The sequence below is a fragment of the Amblyomma mixtum genome, chromosome 9, assembly GCF_055824585.1.
Source record: "Amblyomma mixtum isolate Tamu chromosome 9, ASM5582458v1, whole genome shotgun sequence".
In the NCBI taxonomy this organism is placed as follows: Eukaryota; Metazoa; Arthropoda; class Arachnida; order Ixodida; family Ixodidae; genus Amblyomma; species Amblyomma mixtum.
In genome coordinates this window covers 45,093,096-45,115,838 of record NC_143020.1, presented here as the reverse complement: position 1 = coordinate 45,115,838, position 22,743 = coordinate 45,093,096, and the positions used below count along the sequence as shown (strand labels likewise).

The following is a 22,743-nucleotide window of genomic DNA, read 5'->3' as shown; positions in this document are numbered from 1 at the left end:
GGGATATAACTATTGTCCCGGACTATACAAGCAACGCTAAATAATTTCAGACGTTGTCGATTACTAACAGCCGTGCAAAATAACATTTGTGAGTTATAATTTCTCTAAGAAGCGTCATCAAACCCACTCCAGACTCTCACGCGAATGTACTGTGATGTGTGCAAGTTTAATGACTGAATAGTATGAAATCGATTTCTAGCCGTAATAAGACGTTATCATGACAATGATTTCCAGTTGAAATTTCACGTTATACTGCGTTGTTTAGTCATAACTTACGACGTGCTTCATTTCTTTTTTCTTCCATGTAACATACGACTGAATGGAATGAATGAGTTCGGTCTTTTTCTGGACGTTAAAATACATTGCTCCTATTTATTTTCCATTATAAGGAAAATTATCGCACACTACTTCTGAAGCAAGTAATGCTCCTGCTGACGAATGTTAATGCGCGCATAGAATTCAAAACATTGGTAATCTTTTTTTTAGAAAAACAAACGCCGGCGCCTCGTAGCCTACAAACTACTTCTAGAGAGCTTTCTCCAGAAAAGAGTTGTAGCGCCGAAACAGTCAACACACAGAAAGCTAGACGGGACTGGCGCAACCCGCTTGAGCCAGTCCCGTCTAGCTTTCTGTGTGTTGTCTGTTTCGGCGCTACAACCCTTTCCTGGAAACATGCACCAACTAGCCCCCCAACAAGTATTACTAGAGAGCTTTACCGCGAGAACGTGATAGTTCTCTGTTGTATATCACATTTTCTCATAAAGTGTACCCCCTTAAGGAAAGCACAACGTTGAGAACAACTTATAGATCAAATATCGATCTTTCGCTAAAGGATGGTTTCGACAAACACCCACTCAGTGACGGGTCCGGAAAAAAAGCCATTTCCAACGCATCAAGAGTTTGCGCTGAGGAGATCTTTCCGGAAGATTCGAAATTCCTTGCTCATAAGAATAACAGACTGGCTCTAAGTCTTGTTCGGTCCCCTCAAACTTCTAAGTATGCAAGGGAGAGACTGACACAAAAAGGAACTTTCTGAATGTCGCAAGTCGTGCGATGCGGCTTCTTCACTCAGCCAGTGGGCGACAGCCTTATAACGAGAGGTGCGAGACCACAATGGAATATACATATTTAAATAGAGGCTGAGGCCTGGCCTCATTATGTTTCACACTTTTTAAAATTTTATGCTTATCCAACAAGAGTAGCGCATGCGGAATAAAAACACCGAAGGCCGAGCGAAAAGGGAAATATTTATGCTTGGTGGGCTTTGTATTTATTGTGTGCCCTTTATGGGCCATGGAATTTCCAGATGGGGTGGGATTTTGCGTTGGAGCACCGCAGGAGCATGGAAGCAGCAATACCAAGGACAGTGTCGGTAGTGCGCATGCAAACGAGGAATAGAATCGCAAATTTTTATTCCATACCAATCTACGAAGTGTGACTAAGCTGGATCAATTGTTTCGTTCTTTTATAAGCTTCTTTCCACTAGTATATTACGCAATATTAGTTTATTAGAGCAATAGCATTTCTTTTCTTTGCAATGAGCCCAACAACGCTACATTGCGCATGTGCAGTGTGCCTTGTCTTTTTTCATCTGCCTCCTCCCATCATCATCGTCATCATCCCCCTTCGTGACACGCTTTTTTCTCCTCTTCCCGTTCCCCACTGCAGAGCAGCAGGCCAGATATTCATTCTTCAGGCAAACCTCTCTGCTTATGCCGTCAATAAACCCTCTCTTCCTCTCTTGATAACATGCGCATGCACTATTGCGATAGAAAGAAACGCGAATAACGCGGCCCTTCGCGTTCCGCAGTTCGAATTTATTTTCATTGGGCTTTTACCTGGGCGATAAGAAAACGAGATTAGAGTCGTACTAGAATGCATCATGGACGACTCTAGAGTCTTTTTGATGCCACAGAAGTGGAGGAGTGATGGAAACAAACGCGAACAGCGCAGCTCCTAGCTTCCGCTCTGTCGCGTTTCTTTCCATCGCCAAAGTACAATTAAATTCAGATAATGCATCAAAAAAGTGTGCACTATTCAACCATTTGGAGCCGTGCAGGAATAGCGTGGGATAATGGTTGGACAGATAGCTATGAACTTGCCGCTGTTCTATGAGCAGTCAGCACAAGAACTTTTTCTGTGCGTGTTTCTTTAAATTGGAATGACACAGGCAGCCCCAGGGAGTCCGCCTACGCCTATTTCAAATCGTAGAATCGCTCACCTTCTCCCACGCAGTTTTATCTTATATTTCCAAAGTCGCACTGTGGATATCATGGCACATATTCGGGTATATTTCAGGTTATGCATAGAATGTTTACAGTATATTCACCGCTTCATCATTTGCATTAATTCCAACGGCAGCAGCGGCCTTGCTTAAAGAGCTCCAATGGCAACAAATGAGCATGTAACAAGGAAAGCGCGGTTTCTGTAATGTCATAGCCGTTCGCTAGTTGAAGCGAAACAAAAACTACAGGGGAATGGATGTTCAGTTGCTAGATATTTATTAATCGCAGGTTAATTCAACCCAGCGATCCGTGTTTGACGATGTGTCGCGCAGCGGCGTAATGAAACGAAAGGGCATGCAGAATTTCATTGCCTCAAGTTGATGCAAGTTGGGAGCACCTGCGTGTAAGTGGCGTTTTTATAGCTCCGAAGAAGCAGAAACTAGAGCAGGTGTTTTCCGGTCGGGAGGCGATACGTCAAGGAAGGGTCCCTGACGGCTGCCCGTTATTTATGATGCCAAGGAGGGAAATCATCAAGAAAGCATGTATATCCGCATATGTTTCACGCCTGGTGCCTGAAAGGACACGCACCGCTCGCGGTTAGAAGAAAGGCTCGTGTATTTCTAATCTGTTTTTCTACAGTAGAGAATCAAAATTCACTACGCAGGGCCTTATTCCCCTTGTTAATGTCTGACTGCCAGTAGCCATTTTGTCAGTGGAGTGAGAAGGCTCACGAGGCAACAACACCGTTGTCAGCACGCTTAACACGAACGCTCGAGCGCGCCTCTTCTACTGACATGAGCGCCGCTGGGTGTCGGCCGCTGGGCCCTAGACCGTATTATAGTCGAACAAGGCGTGAGCTATCTCCAACCGCCGCAAATACACCATGCAACAAGGTCTTGAACTCAGCGTCCACGATCAGGGGCTGTAATATCAGTGCAGGAGGTACAATCGAGCTTTCGTGTTAAGCCTGCTGACAGCGGAACGGTGCAATTGTTAAGCTCATCGTCATCATCATCATCTGCTTAACTACGCCCTCTGCAGGAAAAAGGCCACTCCCATGTATCTCCAATTAACTTTGCCCTTCGCCAGTTGCAGCCACCGTTCCCGCACACTTATTCTCATCCGCCCACTTAACTTTCTGTCGACTCCTGCTACGCTTGCCTTCTCTTGGCATCCACTCCGTTACCCTTAAGGACCAGCGGTTATCTTGCCTTCGCATTACATGCCCTGCCCAAGCCCATTTCTTCCTCTTGATTTTACCTAGGATGCCATTAACCCGCGTTTGTTCCCTCACACACTCCGCCCGCTTCCGATCTCATAACGTTACACCTACCATTTGTCTTTCCATAGCTCGCTGCGTTGTCCTTAACTTAAGCTGAACCCTCTTCTTTAGCCTCCACGTTTCTGCTCCATACGTGAGTACCGGTAGGATACAGCTGTTGTATACTTTTCTCTTGAGGGATATTGGTAAACTGCAATTCATGATCTCAGATAACCTGCCATAAGCGCTCCACCCCATTCTTATTCTTATAGTTATTTCCCTCTCATGATCTGCATCAGCTGTCACTACCTGCCCTAAATAGACATATTCTCTTACTACTTCCGGCACCTTTCTTTCTTTCTTTATTTATTTATTTAAGGCATTCCGTTACAGAAATGCCTTGGGGGACGCGACAAAAGGCAATAGACATGCCTGACGGGGCCGCGCCCCCCTTGGCTGCGGCGGAAACAACAAAGCATAAGCACAATAATTACAAAGCAAAAGGAACATCAATACTGCATGATATGAAAGGACATGAAAAAACACAAAAAATACAGGTACATAAAAACAATAAGTTGGATCAGTGGTATGGTGTTATGAAAAACAGTGACGTATGTGCGCACGTCTTCAATCATCACAGTAAAGGTAAAGATCCGGAGTGAAGGCGAACGAAGTTATCAGCACAGCATGGTCTTTAGTTTTCATTTAAGAAAAAATCTTTAAGTGTTCTTCTCAGTCGTTGCATCTTGATGGCAGTAAACAGTATCTCAGCTAATTCAGGATGCGCATTGAGGAAATCCGGAATCAAATAACTTAGTTTTTGATCACCGTATGTTGTACGCGAACGGGGCCTTGGTATTAAGTTTTGTCGTAGATAATAAGGACCAGTTTGCGCATGATATTTAGTTTGAAATGTTGTATCTGTTTGGTGAAGACGCGAAATTTCCAGGGCCAGTTTGTGTTTATGGAGTTTGTGAATGGGCATTATTTTATTACCTTTAAAATGAGGTGCAGTGTCCTCCGAAAGATCTAAATTGCCTATTGCTCTCACTGCTCGCTTTTGCAAAAAGAAAAGACGATCCAAATTTGTCTTAGTCGTTGTAGCCCATACTAGGAAGCAGTAACAGAAGCGTGAATGTAAAAGCGCATAGTAGATTTGCTTTTTGACAGCAGACGGAACATGGTATCTTATCTTGTTTAAAATCCCCACGGCTCGCCCAAGGCCCCTACGCAGTGCTTCAACGTGAGGCGTCCATGAAAGGTTCTCTTGGAATATTCTCTTGGGAGGTTCTCTTGGAACATTCCATGAAAGGTTCTCTTGGAAAGGTTCTCTTGGAATATTGAGTGGCGGAGTGGGTGAGGGAACAAATGCTAGTTAATGGCATCCTAGTCGAATATAAGCGAAAACCTTAGCCCCGAGTGACTGCATTTGGGCGTATTGCTGCGCTGTATACCACTTGTATCTTACCGGTACTCACCCATGGGACAGAAACGTGGAGGATAACGAAAATGTTCAGCTTAAGTTAAGGACAATGCAGCGAGTTATGGAAAGAAAAATGACAGGTGGAACGTTAATTAACACACCGGAAGCGGGCGGAGTGGGTGAGGGAACAAATGCTAGTTAATAGCATCCTAGTCGAAATGTCATGGGCGTGGCATGTAATGGGAATTCAAGATAATTGCTGGTCCTTAATTAAGTGTAATGGAGCGGATTCCAAGAGAATGCAAGCGTAGCAGGGGGCGGCAGAAAGTTAGGTGGGCTGATGAGATTAAGGTGTTTGCGGGTATACGGTGGGTGCAGCTGGCAATGGACCGGGTTAATTGGAGAGACTGGGAGAGGCCTTTGCTCTGCAGTGGGCGTAGCCAGGATGGTAATGATACTGATGAATGATCACCACAGCGCAATTGGCGAGGCGCTGTCAGAGGTAACAAAACGCGCGGCTTTTCTAAATTCCTTACTGAGTCTCGTTCTTTGCGCTTTATTCATGAAATATAATTGCCAACTCGTCCAACAATTGCAATGGCGTTCTGATGGCCAATGCTGTGTGTCGGCGGTCACCTGGGGCCGGTTTTGGCGTTCCCTGAGAGAGAAGGAAAGAGAGAGAGAGAAAGAGAGAGAGGACAGTGATTGATTGTATGAAAGATGTGCTTGCGAATGCCACAATTATGGCATAGCGCACCCTCCTGGGTTTCAGTTTTTGGTTTCGCAAAGATCAATCAGTAAATAAGCAATGTGATCTTCGCGAACTCAGCGATGTGTTTCTAGGTATATCTCTTTAAGGAACATGAACGTGATATTTTTCTGAAGAACTGGACTTTCTACAGAGAGCTCAGTGCATTCGTCCAGCCGTGACCTGACACCGGCAATACATAGCGCATCAATTAGCTTTTTTTTGTGTTGGTGCCACAAAATTTTGGTCTGCGCTAGCATCATGCCCGCTTTTACACATGTGAGCAGCGTCGTCCCTATTGCTCTAGAGGGTAATAATACAACTTCGCTATCAAACGCCCTACCGTTTTGCACTAATGAGAAAGTGTTTACGCTTTCGAATAATGAAAGTTTATTGACGCTACCAGCAAGGAGAGCACTCAAACAAGCATTGATATCGTCCATTCATTTCAAAATTTCAAAAGCCGCCTAAATTAGCTTGGACAAGGACATGTCCGCGTTGAGTTATTACCGGCCTTACAACTGGTTATCAAAGCAGCATGCTATTGAGTACTTTGATATCGGGCTGTTATGACATCATTTCTACACTTGCCACAAGTTTCTTGTGGCTGCAGTGATTAATTCTCCATTTAAAAAAAAAAGATTCTCTCTTGCTTCTGCATTCTTCTTGGAACCTCAAATATATCTTTATTCACGCGCTTAGCAACAGATCGTGGCACCCACGCTACTAGTTGATAGTTATTCAAGAACTACAGAATATGGTGACAACATTCAACTCACAGCAAAACAACGGCTTTATTTACCAACTCATTTTACTGATTTTTCATACATGAATGGCAGAAATAACGTACACACATGGCAGCTTATTCAATTTTCTGCCTTTTTTTAAGCGGACACGCAAAAGACGATTTTGATGTGGTCAGAACGTCCAGACTAATTATACTTGCAAAGACGACAATGAGCGGGCAGTGCGCGACACACGACAGCTCGCACTAGCCTGAGAATATCATCATCATCACTACACAGGATGCGAACAGGCAAGACTATTTTGCGTGGGTCAGAACAGTCGGAATAGTGGTGCGGCGTATAAGAAGACGATGAGCGGGCAGTCGGATTTCTCGTGCTAAGCAGTGCTGCGTAGAAGACGACGATGAGGAGCGCTCGCACAAATCTCATGCACGCAAGAGACGTTCGCATACACGTAGGAGGCAGTTTTTCTAAGCTCTGAAGTTCCGCATTAGAGCTTTGCCTCTAAAAACAGCCCCTTTGTTTTTGCGGAGCGCTGTTCTTGGCGTGACGTCAAGGCTGAGCGCAAAAAAAAAAAGACGCGCGCAGTAAGACTACCTGCTTTTTAGTTCAGGCGAGCAATAGGTGACGATCGTTTCGAGCGCCATAATCCCCCAACGGAGCCGGCTCCAATAACACGCCTTTCTCACGAAGCCGACTAACAAGATCGGCGCGTACATCCCTAGATTCGTGTAGTGAGGCTGTATTGCCGCTTCTCCGTGACGTCAGCCATCGGCTTTTCTGCTCATTATTTTGGCTTGCACGTTCTTTCTTCCATGCAAAGCGCTCTCGTGCATCCTTGAATAGGATGGCAAAGTGCAAGGTTCCTATTATGGCACTCGATTTTCGCTCCGCGTCTTTGAGTGCGGAAACTCTGCAAAACGAGATTACCGTTCAACTCAACAGCGAAGAAGTGTTTTCCCAAATGGTGAATTTTGTGCGTTTCGTAGGTAAAATGCCGCTCAAATCAAAGTGGGAAAAATGTTACAATACATTTCAACATTTTCTTCCCATAGTTGTGATTCCGGGTGTTACTGAACGGCTCACTAGCGTCCTAATCCAGCTGTTCACAGCTATATCTCTGATAGTGCCTTTCTTTAGGAGAAAAGCTTTGATGTTGCCGTTGTAGTATGCTTAAAACAAAAGAGAAAGCAACAAAGAGCCCGAAGGTTGTCCACAACACGCAAGAGCATTGCACACAGTCAAAAAGTTTATTTGAAGGCTATGGCAATCGCTACCTGTAGGGAGGGCCTTTGGTTAAACTAAGAGAAAGCCTATGCATTCAGTATGAAGCTTAGTAAGCGTAGGTGGCTGAGCCGCCATAAGAAACCCTTTTTTCCACTGAGTCGATTTAACTTTACGCGAATGAAGTGGATGACGCGATGTTTTGCTTTCATGTTTCGCAGTCTGCAGAAAATTGTTATGAAGGTTTTCGCGTTTGCAGTCAATTTGTGCATATCTCTTCGCATATTTTATCGGCTCATGTTTACAAGGGGAAGCTGTCGTTCTCTAGTGTCCGTCGCAGTACTCGAGTTCCATCAGACAGCTCTCTTATGTGCCATAAATAGTGATACCCACTCATTACGACTCCATTTCCTTTTAATGAAAACAAGAAAATAATGACTTCACACACAAATGGCGAGCTGCCATTCCCATGTCAGTGTAGCCGTCGGCATCGAGACAGCACCAATTTTTGTCGGGTTCTTTCACAAGAAATAGCACCTGTCTTCTGACGAGATTGCCTGCGCCCAATCTCGAAGAGTGCTGAGTTACTTTTCTTCTTTCTTTTACATTCAGCCGTACTTTCCACAAAAAAGCTATGCGGCATTACTGTATGACATCTCATTCCTCTAATGCAAAAGCCATATTTTCTTTCATCTCTCCCATCCCTTTCTGCACTGGCGTACAAGGTTATAAACTGTGCGAGGCTGTTAAAACGTCAGAAAGATATCCGATATTTATTACTGCATCGTCGTTTTGATTAGCAATTCGTGTCGTAATTATTCGCTTTTGAACATGCTGTTCTGGAAAAAGCAGAAGAAGCTGCAATTACTAAATCTTTGCCATGCAGTGTTCATCAAGGGCAGGGAACATCCCAAGCAACGCTGGTCATTGGCCCAATATTAGAAATGGATTATTTCACTCTGTTCTTTTTTTAGGACCGGTTATTGCCCATACGTTACCAATATTTTCGAGGATTATCTGTGCAGCTTGGGATATTGATCTGCCCAATGGAGCATGGTGCGTATAGGTTGTCTCATATTTAGAGGTAACTCGAGAGGATGAGACCACTCTCATGGTAGTGCCAATGCGTCTGACACTATTATGCATTGAAGCTAAATGGCGCAGCCGAAGTGGAACCTGGAAGTGTTGTCTCCAGTTTTCTGCCACGGTGCCCGCCAGTGCGGCTGCAACAGACCCACTGGACCTCCGAAGAGAACTTCCATGCTCTCTCGTGTTCCCTCTAAGCGTGAAAAAGAAAATGTGTACATTAATTGGTTGTGGCTATCCTTCCTCTTTAAAGAAACATACATTGGCGGACGGACGTGACGCCGTAAGCCGTGATCATGAACGCGTCCGGCACCGACCCGGGATTGTTTGAGTTGTCTGTGTTTGCCAAGCATAGAGATAGATTAAGACTACACTTAAAGTAGGTAAAAATTGGGAATTCTGTGAACCTTTTTCTTAGTGTTTGTAAAAGGGAGTAATTACTCATTGGCATCCACCCGAGCGCAGCCATACGGCTACAAAGGAAAGCTATACAGCTTTCTCAGAAATTTCGTAGTTAAAGAAAAATTCGTCCTGGTCCGGGGTTCGAACCCAGGACCAACGCTACACCGGAGCAGTCGCTCTACCAATTGAGCTAACCAGGACGGCAAGCTTATGGTAGGGCGAGATCGAATTGATCAATAACTCGAAGTGGGAACAGTGTTGGTCAAATGTTTAGGGGAATCCCCCAAGGTGGAGTAGAATTTGTAATAAGGGAGTAATTACTCATTGGCATCCACCCGAGCGCAGCCATACGGCTACAAAGGAAAGCTATACACCTTTCTCAGAAACTTCGTAGTTAAAGAAAAATTCTTCCTGGTCCGGGGTTCGAACCCACGACCAGCAGCCTGTAGTTATTACACATGGCGTAGCTGAAACAGTTGATATGTCACGCAGAATGACATGCAGGAGCGTCATGAGTCCTTATAATCATTTATAATTTGCGATGGTGAGTGGCTGTGAAACATGATCACAATACTTGCTCCATCACAGATGATGCATAATATTTCTTTTATTCTGTAATGCCAGACCATGTGATCCATATCCTCGATACATCATGATTCATATTGCCGGCTATGTGCCCTGAAGTGGCAATTATTAAAGCATAGCAGAAGGAGATGTGTTGATTATTATGTGTCAATTTGAAATGTAACCATAGAACCACAATATTTATCACTTCGTCATATGGTCTATTTTTCCTCTGCGCGTGCTCGTTGCAGTTGTGTTCGAAAGCCACAAAAGCGATTTATTCCCGTTAATTTCCGGACAAAAAATATAAAATAAGACGATACTATCAATCCCTTCTTTTCCGTCTCCTGCGTAGAAAATATTAATATACATCCCGTCTCTTTCATTCCAAGCTCGCACAGCTATCTAGCATTTACGTCACGAGTTTATGCGCTTGTTGTTTTGTACTCTTAGAAAAATTATTAGCCTACCGCACATACTAAACAAGTGTAAAACACTCTGGCTGCGTTCATTCATGTTGATTTAAAATAACTGCAGCTTAACGTTACATCTTCTCTTCTGCCCACGTACGATTAAGTGCAGCGTATGCTTCGAATGCTTAATCTTCATTTTTTTTTCAAACAATATGCATTTTTTCGCATTCATAAAGAATGCTGATGGAAGCACCGAAAATTGAATTCCAAGCATTTAGCCCGGCAAGGGTGCAAAATTTTAATAACGTTGTTATCGCCTAAACTGAACATTTCCAAGGGAGCCAAAACTAAGGGTATGGAAGAGGCTGGCTGTTTCTTAAGGGCATGTCAAAATGACTGGCTGCTAAATATTTTGCGGGGAGGTAAACAAATACACAAGTGACATGGCGTATGCTCTGCGAGAAAGTCCTTAAAGCGCTAGAAACTGGTAAAAAAGCCAAATACTAAATTAACGATAGCTCCCTTCTTTCGGGTATTGGGATCTTCTTCTTATTATTATTTTTGGGCTACGCATCAAATACCTGGAGTGGGTAGCGCTGCGGATGTTAAAGGATAGGAATACATCCAGTTATTTCGTTCAGCTTTAATGTGTAGTCACGACAGGGATCACTTGGCCGAAAGCGCCTCATTTCCGAGAGCACCAACCTGCAACGACTTTGCACCTAATAGCTCAGGATTACCCGCATAATATTCGGCTGTTTCAACTTCGCCTGGTTTATGAGGATTTTCGCTTGAGCAGCTTTACACCCACGCCGGTGACATTGCTGGTCACACGGAGGAAAGTGGTTTGTACATTCAGACAGAGTGACAAGCATAGAAAACGCAGCCAAAATTTGATTTCCTATGAACTTTAAATTACAAACAGTTCAAGCTACACAGTTTTCACACAGTGTCATCCCTTTTCTCGGAACCAGGTTTCTGTATAACATACGACAGCAGCTTACCCAACCAGCTCGAATTTGCAACATTCTACACCTTCCATGGCGCATTTACCGCATTCAGTGTATAAAAGGTGATGACAGCTTGGAGTGAAGTTTTGTCCTGTCACATTAGCTGCTGGGGAATTCTATAGCCGACATGCTCTGCATGAGGTGCTGTGATGCATCCGATGGCCGAGCGCAGCCTCTGCCGGTTTATGTAACTTGTTAGCAGGCTTGCTCCCTACACTATAAACAGGAAGGAGTAAAGAGAGAGCAAGAGGTCCTTTCTCGGACCCCCTTTTATAAAAGATAGTGCGATAAAAAACAGATTACTACCTATTTAGTCCCATATAAGCAAATTCCTGTCTAGTGTGTACATGCACAGCACCATATTCATTTTGAAAAGCTTGCTCAGCTCAGTCAATACTGGCAGCCAAAATGTTTTTTTTTCGCTATGCATTTGTGTCATCAAGGTGTTAGGCAATTCTATATCTTTTTAGCTCCACACATCACATCGTCTAGTTAATTTCCACATTTTTGTGTTGGCGGATAATTCCCCCGTGCTCTGTAATGGCGCGGTACACTAAGCGTACTTCTGTGTTCCAGGCCTTGCTGAAATTCGCCGAGAAGTATGATTACAAAAAATGAGGTCTCGGCACAGGTAATTTACATTACGCCCAGCTCTACCTCCTAAATTATCAAAAATAGTCCTTTCCCAAAATATCCCGGAGGCTGTGTGCAGCAGAGAGCATTGACGTCACTACTCCAGACCGATGTTAGTATTTGAGAATGAACTCATGTCAGGAATGACTGGGGAGAGTGCTTTACCTTTAAACATGCACATTTTTTTTTTTTTTTTGCTAGAGGGGAACAACGTTCTCTCTTAGGATGCGCCTCGCTCTTAACGGCAGAAGATTTATGTGTGGAGGAATTTGTAATGGTTTATACAAAAAAAAAAATCCACCTTCTGTCCCTTACTGAGTAATATAAGGAATAGATCAAAACTTGCCTGTTCTTTTCAACCACAGAAATATCACACTGCTGTCATTGTAAGCACAGAGTTCCTCAAGAGGACAGAAATAGAAAAGTGTCGCTAACCGTCTATGCGAGTTTCTCAGAGAGAAATTCATCCGTCGCGGGAACGCTCGGAAGACGATGATTCTTATTTGTTTTTTTAGTGTCGGGCAGATAAGGTGCATTCTGCATCTGAATTGGCAGCTGCGTCGCGCTGTCTCCTCTGCGCGCTGTATCCAACATTTTATTAGTGCGTTTTTCATTTCATGAAACAATTTTACTGGAAATGAAATTGCGGTATTTGGCTGGCATAGAAATTACACAGCGTTTCTTCGAGGTTTGCCCCGAGAAGATTTGTATTGTTACGGCTTAATCCACATTTTTACCCAATAACATCCAAGGCAATTACACAGCCTTATTTTCCCGGTATCCGTGCGCCTCATTAATGCTGACGAATTGCAGCGCCAACAATTGTCGTCACTAACGTCGCGAAACTCTTGACTCTAAGCCCTTCTACTTCTCGCGCTACTATTTAAACTTTGTCGAGGCGTGAATTTTCTGTATTAGGTGCCCATACTACACATCGTGGCATATACTACGGCAGTTTATTTTGCCTACAAGGGCGGTAATTTTTTGGTCATATCCAATGACTGCAATATAATATAGCGTAATAAGGATCCCTGGTTACTGCTCGTTGGCATGGTCGATGTGCGTCAGAAAGCTGTATCGCGAACGTCCGGTAACATTTCAATCTTTTGCTTACTGCACACCGTTCAGTAAGCGCTAGGGAATTTAGTTTTCTTTTGAAATTCCTGTCTAAGTAACCTTCACCGAGTTTTTCTCGGAAGTTGTAAATGATTAGAATATTGACGGTAGTCTAGCTTCAAGATTTTTGTCGTCATGGTGAGGTCCTGCTTTCTCTAACATTTTCCTTCTATTTCATTAAGTTGTAGCGAAATAAAAAAAAGCACAGCTAATTTAGAAATAATTCAATATCAAGCATGGTCCTGGTCCTAAACAAGTCGCATAGTTGGCCTTCACGCTCTCAGGTCCTTTAGATTGTGCGCGAGAAGTCTATTGCCCGCATATACCTAGGAATAAGCATAAGGAAGCCATATACAAAAGAGGTTATGGAGCTTTGCAATAAATACTATCAAACTAATGCAATAAAAAAAACAGGCAACAAAACTCGGCCAAGCAACCGTAGAGTACTACTGTGTTCCGAGGGCCGCAGCTTATAGATGAAAAAAAAAAACTCAGAAAAATAGAAAGCGGTGCTTTACACAGTGATGTCAATGCTACCTCCCATACCGCCTCACATAGCATTCCTTCCTGATGCGGCCTGTTCCCCAGCGCCGTCGTTCTTCGCGAAGCCTAGCACACACAGCTGAGGTCATTGGAGTCAAGGAAAAGAAGCCGTTTTAAAGCGCCTTTGCAACAAAATCATTGCTTGCTGAGCTTCCAGAATATGGCTTCTGTTTCTTTATCACATTTTATTCAACAAATGCGCGCAGCCTGCAGAGAAAACGTACACTGGGTCACACGCCAGGAAGGACGTGATGCTTTACGCCTGTTTTCAGGAAGAACCAGTGAAGGTCGTTTCTCTTAAAACGGCGAGGAAAACGTTACACGACTTTTTTTTTCAAAGTACGACAGTCGTACATGCGCACAGGAGATAGTGACTACTTTTACGCGTATTTTTATTATTCTGTAGCTGAATGGTATTTGTGCACGACAAGTAATAGCGCTTCCCTGGAGACACTTACCCATAGGCCTTCTGCAAGCCTTCATTTTTATTGTTTTCCCACAGTTTCCTAGAAAAATATCGCTGAAAAGTAAAAGCGGCGTCTGCTTTCAAGGCGATATGCGTTGTTGCTCCTCTGCTATATTTCGATTCGTACATTAGGCACATGTTTGCAACCATATTGGGGGAGGACTCTCAGGCTTCCCCCTAAATGATACTCAGGACACGACAGTGGCCTTCTTCTTTTCTCTTCACATTTAGCTTTATTAGAGCTGTAGAAACGCCCCTCTGCGATAGTTTAGCGAAAATCTATATTGATCGTGATAGCTGAAGCCTAGTGTCAAGAAACTGGGGCTTGAAGTTCTTAGTGCCGTAAAGCCATAGTAAAGTGAGTTCGTTTTCTCATAGTCTGTTTCCTCATAGAGTTATGGAACAAGGAGGATTAAAAAAACTATGGGTTGATTTTGGCGGGATGCAAAGGAAACGGAGGGCGTAAAATACTCATGACGAAATGAATTGCGTTTAAAATCCGGCGTAAAAGTTCTGTAATTCTTATGACTATTATCATCACCACTATACGTTTTTACACAAGACATGCGGGTTGGAAGAAATTCTAGTTGTATTTTAAATTTACCCTTGAGAAGAATAAAACCTCCTGCGTACGGCGCCACAAGTTTATAACGAAGCGTTTCGTGTAAAACGGCGTGAGTTGAAATGACTAGTAGTAAAATAGTTTGCGTGATCTCCTCAACGCCGAAAGCAACGAGCATGGTAGGAAATGGCTCAGTGGCTCGAAGTGGCTCCGGTTCTTTCGTGACCTACGTCTCCATTGGTAAGCGTGTTGAGCGTGTCGAACAGAATTCATATAACTCTCATCATCTAGCAAGAGAAACGCATCGAGATCGCGGCATTGTGAAGTCAGCGCAAAATGCAAAAAAATGTGCCTTTCCAGCTCTTTGGATTTCAATATAACTTCCTGCTTACGCCTGTGGTCTATTCTTACTTCGGGTTTTGCTTGACAACACGGACCTTCTGGCGCCCTTAAAGGTGCACTGAAGAGGAATCTGAACTCATCTTTTTGCCGCGGGAACTCGATGTACACGTTCCGAGCATTCTTAGAAACTTCGACTTATTGCCCTGTATTGCCGATTTCTCTAATTAATTCGATTAATGTCCGGCTCCCGCCTTTATTTTTGAATTCTCCCCGTACGGTGGGCGGAGTCGACCAACGCGTGGAGTGCCTTTCAGCCAGCTCCGTAGAGGCTTTGCTTTCGCTTTATTTTGTTTTTTATGTTTACGTGAACAAATACTTTAATTCGGAGCTAATATAGCCTCAAAATAAGCCCGCAGAAATAAAAATACGCTCGGACTATTTGCTTCTACGGATTACTACGCATTACTCCGCTGATAGCAGAGCGGCAAGCCGCCACGGGACTGGCTGAAAGGCACTCCACGCGTTGGTCGACTCCGCCCTCCGTATTTGGAGAATTCAAATAAATAAGGCGGGAGCCGGACGTTAATTCGATTTAATTAGGGACATAGGCCACACAGAGCAATAAATCGCAGTTTCTAAGAATACTCGGAACGTGTAGATTGAGTTCCCGCGGCAAAAAGACGAGTTCAGATTCCTCTTCAGTGCACCTCTAACCTAATATTATACCTCCAAAACAAAAATTCAGTGCAACAATGTTCTCAGTTCTCTCTGTCGACTCTTCGGCAGGCGTCATACAAGACTGCACCTTCCAACAAATTTTCTTCGTATGAGGCAGCGTTTCACACCGTGCAATGCTATCTAGAAAAAAAAAATAACTTTCGGCTCGGATCTTGGCGATCTCGTTTTTTTTTTCTTTCCTCGCCAATCGCCATGCCCTTTGAGCTGGAAAATATCTGCCTTGTCTACGGCATTGTCGCTGGAAGAGTTTCCTGGCTGTAAATAACAATATGTTCACAAGTGGATGTTCTATAGCCCAACTGGTTTAATTCACCTATCCAAAATGTTGCGTGGTTTTTATTATTTAACGGCCTGCATACCGCGACCAAAGCTCTTAGTCCGGCGCTGTTGTATTCCATTTAGGAGAATAATATAGTGCGAAGAAAGGTATCTGTCATATGTAGAAAGGACGTCAATGGTTGGGTCTAATTTTTTAATTTCCTTTTTTTTCCAACCTTCGCCTCTAATATCAATCATTCCAACCGTAAAATGTACCACGGTTTATTTCCTCTGCCGTTGCGTAAAACGGCAATAAAAAAATATTATTACCCGAGCAAAATTAAGGTCTTCCTTGTGCGGAATTGCTTGACTGCGCTACCCAAGAATGTGAAATTGCAGAACGAAGAACTCTTATATTCACTGCGTTTTCTTCTTTCCAATAAAACTTCATTCAGCTTAGCACTGCCAGTGCTTTGAAAAGGAAACGCGATATTTAGGAGAATGGCCGTAGTCTCTTAAGAAACATTCTGCATAAACTCTTCTGAACACTTGAAAAAATTGCAACGATTAATTTCCGAGAAATGTAATCCCTTGCACATAAATTGCACTTTGCCTTCTCTTCTCTATGCCATAGATCTAGATTAGTGCTGCTGCGTTTTCACGTTTCATTCCTTCTTTTGAAGTTCCAACATTCCCATCCAGAAGGACAAGTCATTAAACTGCCTTTTTATTCACATCTGCTTCACATCATTACCACGTGTATACCGAAGACATTTGCTGTGGCGCCCTTTGGTAATGGTGGGATTGCGTCAATAAATTGAATGATGATTAATATCACCGTTCTCTTTCCATAAATTTATCAAATAGCTTACTTGAAATCGAAATCAATGCAATTTTTTTCTCTCTTCCTTTATGGGTGCAGAAACGGAGGACATGTCTTTGCTCCTGCTTCTTCTGGCGGCCATATTTGTCTTCGCCGTGGTGCTCGTTGTGACGTACTTCACGTACAGGCGCCTCTACGACAACCTGCAGTTCAAGCCGAAAGTGCTGAACGACAGTCCCGTCCACGTCAAGATCGCACCGAGGTAAGCAATGAATAAAATCACAAAGAGGCATGCGAAAGGCTCCTACATGTTTCCCACAAATGAGACCGGAACCCAAGCAACACAGTTAATTTGCCAAATATTGGAAATGATTGGCTTCACTCTGGTTCTTTACAGGGCCGGTGTTTGCCAAGATATTTCAAGTATTGGGCCGATTACCTGTGCTGTTTGAGAAGTGTCTGTCCGATCGTACACGCGAGATGAATCTGAATGCCTTCACAGCAGCGGGGGGTAAAAGTAATTTAAGGCTGGTCTATGAGCATAAAAGTTCAACGCTGCATATACTCCGCAAGTGTACAGTCAGGGACAAAAGTCTCCGGACCACGTGTTCCTCTAACGAAGCCGATAGCTCTGTTATTAGTCGGCGGCTGGAGACCACATTTGTGGAGGTAAATGTTAAATTTTTGTTCTTTCATCTCCTCAAGTGCGGTCTCCAGACGCTGTCTGATAGTAGAGCTATAAGCTTCGTTTGAAGGATACGTGGTCCGGAGACTTTTGTCCCCGACTGTACATCCGAAAATGCACTTACACTGTTTCTCCCTGAAGAAGTTCTCAACGAAACTTAGTTTTTACGACTTCCTAAACAATGTTATTGGCCCAAGGTTCTTCTCTTGCTGTTTGCAGTGGACAGGCAGAAAACTCCGACTTTTTGAAATAGTGAATTGTGTAGAAAGATACAACGGACTACCTATTTATTAAAGATCCAGAGTGGGAGTAGGCAAAAATAAAAATATTTCTTAAGCTTTCTTCGGTTTCAGTGGGTGCTTATTTTATATGTATGTGTTAACCAGCCCCCTCATTTCATTACCATCTTCGGCTCAGTCAGTGCCGTTTTCAACGCTTTGCCTTCATTTCGTCACAAAAAAAGGTTACTACAGCGAAACACTGAAAGCGATCGGAGAGGGCGGATGTCGGGGATCCCTAATGGTACTTTTTCACGCGACAACACCAGCTTTGTCCCGGTCTTTTCTTCGCAGGTCCCCGAGCTCTTCGAACGTTCCATCTATCAAGATCAGCCACAGCCTTCCCGAGATGAAGGACGTAGTGTCGGAGGCGGTTCCCGATGGTGCGGGCAAGAAGGTGGCTCCTCTGCGGCAGATCACTCTTCCAGCGGTACCCACTCGACACCTCACCTTTCAGAGGCAGCTGTCGCATCGGCTGGACCTATCCACCACGGTGCCCTTCGAAGGTGAGCTTCTATCTCCTCCTTTGACGGCCTTCTTTTGAGCGCGACCAGGAGGCAGATCTAAAAGACCTAATTATTGTTACGCTATGCGGCTTTCATCAAAGGTCGCGGGCAGAGTAAGTGGCATATCGTGAGCGTCGGCTTTGCTTAGCAAACTGCGAAGGTAAACTGCGCCAGGCGCCAGCGCCGCTTCCATTTTGCGGCCTCAGATTTTGAGGCCTCCATTTTGCGGCCTACTCAGAGGTGAACGGCAGCTCAGCAGCCTTTCACATGGTTATAGGTTAATCTCTCTCGAGACAATTAGTAAGAGGTAAAGCAAGTTTTTATACTCGAATAACGCGGTAAAGGCAAGCATCGATTGAATCTAAAGGTCGCTAAAGTTCTATTTATCGCTTTAATGAACCGAGGTAAGGAGAAGGCCCAGGTTTGATGTGCCGCCTTGCGAATTAATAAGTGGGAGTAAAGGATGGAAATGATACAGCAATATGGTGGCCCGGATTCACTCACAAAAAATTATAGTATAAGACTGCCGGAACGCACCTTCTGGCACGGCTCGCATTAGGAAGACTCGTATTCTCCCCTTTTGCTCTCAGGTCATTGTTAAGATCCCAGTATATCGTCTGACTTTTCTTCAATAATGTAGCGCAATGCTTTTCTCAGTATCTCCGATGGGTTTTTCAGTTCAGGTGAAGTTCAGAGAAGTTCCACTGTCTCTAGTAACGGCAAGTTCATTGGGACTTAAAAGCCTTGGCATGAAAAGTAAGAAACTTTTTATGTCGAGCACACATTAGCAGTTGCGCTTGTGGACGAAGAAAGAAAGACAGAGAATAGAGCCCATCGGCTGTAAAAAAGATAACCAAACTAATGATAACCTGGACTTATTATTAAAGGGCAATAAACACAATTTTTGTTTGCGTCTTAGTTGAAGTGATGCGTTAAACACTAGAATACGTGTATCATCGCGTTGTATTCGCCTACGGCTGGTAGAAAATTACTGGTGAACTTTTTTCTCGACGCTTCTTTGGTTTCGGATTCGTCAACCAATCGATGGCTGAGACGTGCAGTTGACACTAAGGTCTTATGAGGCACGAAAAAAACTGACAGGTCATGCTCTGCAAGAAAATAAACTTTGAATGTGTTAGTCCACAGTTTACCGCACTAAAGACTTCTAAACTCGTTTCAGTACGACTAAATAGCTGCCACCACCGTCTTATTCACAATGCATCATGCTTCTTCACTTGTTGCTTTTATTTTCTTTATTTTTAATTGTTGCTGCCTTGCCGCACGTACTATATTCACCTCTACCCATCAAGCAACACGGCACTCGTCGGGGCTACGAGGTTCCGTCCTATGTTCCCGCGTAAAATTCTTGGTTTTAGGTCCGACCCGATGAACTTTTTTTTTTTTTTTGGGGGGGGGGGGGTGTTTCTGCGAGCTGAAGGACGACACACATATGGCTTGAATTGCTCACCGCAGCCAGTAATTCTGTAGGAATAAAAAAGCATTATAACTGCTGCTATGTCGTTTGTTGTCCTTTCAGCTCTTGAAGTATGCTTTTTTAAATGTTCGTAGGAATTAAAACTACGTAACTGCCCATATCTTGAAGGTTTATCCGCGCCTCGTGTTGCCGAAGTGTGAACTGCACGTTAGAACCATCGTTCGGCTGATGCAACTGAAACTGAAGTAGAATGAGAAAAGTAATTCAGTTATAGATAGTTTATCTGTCCACAGTGAATACCTCAGTGATATATCTAAGTGGAACGTCGTTATAGCGAAATATTGGATATAATGAAGAAATGATGATTCCTCTTAGAATCCTGTTCAACACGGGCTATAATGAAGGTATGGCTATAACGGAGTAATCGCCCTGCCCCTTCGCTATAAAGAGGTTCAACATTACTATAAAACCTAACGAATCATTTGAAGGAAGAGAGCCTACAAGTAAAATTAAGTGTGCATAGTCAGGTAGGTTAATATCAAGCCAGAAGGAAAAAGTTTTGGCTACTGACTGCGAGCCTTCGTACGTTTACATCACTTAATAAGTATTCTCTAGATTTTGAAGTTATGGCTCTGATTCCAGCTCTAAAAAAATGGAGGAGACTGCAAGGATGTCGGGCAGTCATTAATAAGAAAATAACCTCACTTTGTTCTACGTAGAAGAAAGATGCAGGCTGAAAATGGTTGCTTACGCAGAGAGCTATAAGGCTCATTTCGCAAGAACGATAGACGTGAAGCAGTTTTAGGTAGGAGTTGCAAAGATGTGTTTTTCGCATTCTCGAGCTTAGACTCCAAAATCTCGAAATTCCTTCCTCGCAGTATGCAACATGCAACAACGTGAAAGTCATGGAACCGTGGGCAACATACAACCCGAACTGTACGACCAGGAAGGGGTCGCATCCGGCGAGTCTGGTCGGGACTCCACTGATCTCACAGCCACCACATGCGGAAAGCTGCACTTCACCCTCAAATACGACGTCGACATAGAAGGCCTCGTCGTAAGGGTGAGTAGACTGCGAATTTTAGTGCTTTCATTTGCTGTACATTTTGGCTCCAGCTTGACTAAACTTCAATTCGAAGTAAGATAGTGGGCCGGCTTGCACGAAACAAATAAGACCGGCTTATTTCCAGTCTAATCTTATTCGCGGTCTAAAAGCTCTCTCGGTTTTGAAGAAAGGAAAGGCGCATAGCTGGTTCATTTTGTCAGTGGACACCTCAAATGCCCCACGAACTCCGACTGAAAGTTCGGTAACTCAATGTTTTAGTCGGCGTCGTGCGCACTTGAGGCACTCAGCGACAAAGTGAACCATCAATGCGCATCTTCTTTTCTCAAAATCGAGAGAGCTTTTAGACCGCGAATAAGATTAGACTGGAAATAAGCCGGTCTTATTTGTTTCGTGCAAGCCGGCCCAGATTTTTTATTCTTGTATGCTGATCTATCTCTCGAAATCCGAGAAAGATTCGTGGGCAGGTGGGATTTACGCGAAGTGAGCTTTATTCAGTTACCCTAAAGGCCCGTGTGGGCATTACATAGGGGGGGGGGGGTACAATAAAAGTTTAGAATACGGAGAAAATACACAAACAGGCGAGTGCACACAAAATTCGAACATGAAGCAAATACCTCATTGTAGCTAGATATATGCGGCTCAACAACATTCACAGCCCCAGGAAGCACTTCAGACTGTCGACAAATGTGACGTGGTCAGTGATGGACGCCACGTTTTCCGGGAGCTGATTCCAGTTGCGAATGGCAACAAGAAGCGGAGACTGAAAAAACAGATTTGTGCGGGCGAAAATGGGCTGTACTTTTTGTTCGTGATCCAGTCGCGGAAATACTTGGTTAGCTGGTACTACGTGTAGCTCAGAAAAGGGTGAATGACTATGGTAAAGTTTGTGAAAGAAGGACATGAGCTGAAGCAACCTGCGTTTCTCGAGCAGAGATAAGTTAAGACACCTTTTCATTTCAGATACGCTTGCTGTGCGTGAGTAGTTCTTTACGATGAACCGGACAGCTTTGTTTTGAAGAGATTCAACTTTATTTATTAGATAGGTCTGATGTGGATTCCATATAAGCGACGCGTATTCGAGTTTTGAGCGGATTAATGCAGTGTATGGCGTAAGTTTTGTAGACGAGTTGGCCAGATGCAAGTTGCGCCTAATGAAGCCAGCGCTTTGGATGCCTTGCAGATAGGGCGTTATATGAGTGACAGCCGTAATTGAAATGTGGATTCAGTAGTCATCGAATTTTTTTGTTTCGGAGTGCAAAAATATGTAGCCAAATTTAAGACCGGCAACATCCAATGCAAGGTCCGCTTAAAAAAGTTCTGAAACGGCATCGTTAATGGAGATGTGTATTGCAAAAAACAAGCCTCACATCGAAAGCCTAGGCGTTGCTGCAAGTCACATGCTCCCATGCCGCGTTAGCATTCTGAATGCAGGAAGTGCAGACGAACTTCTGTTTCTTATAATGTAGAAGATGGTGACATGGTTCTGATGAACAGAGCGTATTAAGTGCCACCATTTTATGCTTCTGCAATGTAGGAAATCCACTTAAAATTATTATGTAAAATCCTTCGGTGCTGAGGTGCATGCATTTAGCAACATGTTTTCCGCCTTAAATCACAAATAAAAAGTTCATAATTTAGAATTATGTTGACTAATCGTCCTTTACTATATGTCAATAACACGTATTTATTTTTTTATGGCTTCTAAAATAAACCTCAGTCTTCACCACCAGCAAAAACTCGCTACATCTCCTGTTTCACGGGGGATGAATAAAGAACGGAGGCGAACTTTCCAGCCTCTGTCAGGGCCATGTAGCACGGAGGTGCAATGGCATTAAGTTTCCTGGCTAATTTGAATAAGATTATTCACCAAATAAACTCAATAGCAGAAATAAACTTTAAAAATCAGGCTCTCTAACTCCCACAACATTATTTTCCTGGCGATGCTTGCTTTTTGAAATACAAAAATAATTTTGTTAATTTATATGTGACCTCGCTAAAGTTTCTTGGACAGGCTTGTATAACATCTGCGTGTAAATAAAAATCCTTCAGGTATTTCTTAATCAAACGTTCTTTAGGAAAAATAAGTTAGAACCGATGTTACAAATCGAGGAAAACTGTTCTGCGCTTGAAGTAGCGACATTCAATTGCCTTTGATTTGAATCTGCAGTTTAGCGTCGAATTCGATAAACA

The 22,743-nt window shown here is 43.5% G+C and overlaps 1 protein-coding gene across 1 annotated transcript in view; it reads left to right on the top strand.

Annotated features, from left to right (window-relative positions):
* Positions 1 to 22,743, top strand: part of LOC149328873 (synaptotagmin-10-like) — a 101,777-nt gene that overhangs the window by 43,884 nt on the left and 35,150 nt on the right. Inside the window, exons 2-4 of the mRNA XM_089559866.1 lie at positions 16,683 to 16,845; positions 17,841 to 18,052; positions 20,366 to 20,550. Of these exons, the coding sequence (XP_089415992.1) occupies positions 16,694 to 16,845; positions 17,841 to 18,052; positions 20,366 to 20,550 (549 nt within the window). The 5' untranslated portion in view covers positions 16,683 to 16,693. The remainder of the gene's footprint in view (positions 1 to 16,682; positions 16,846 to 17,840; positions 18,053 to 20,365; positions 20,551 to 22,743) is intronic.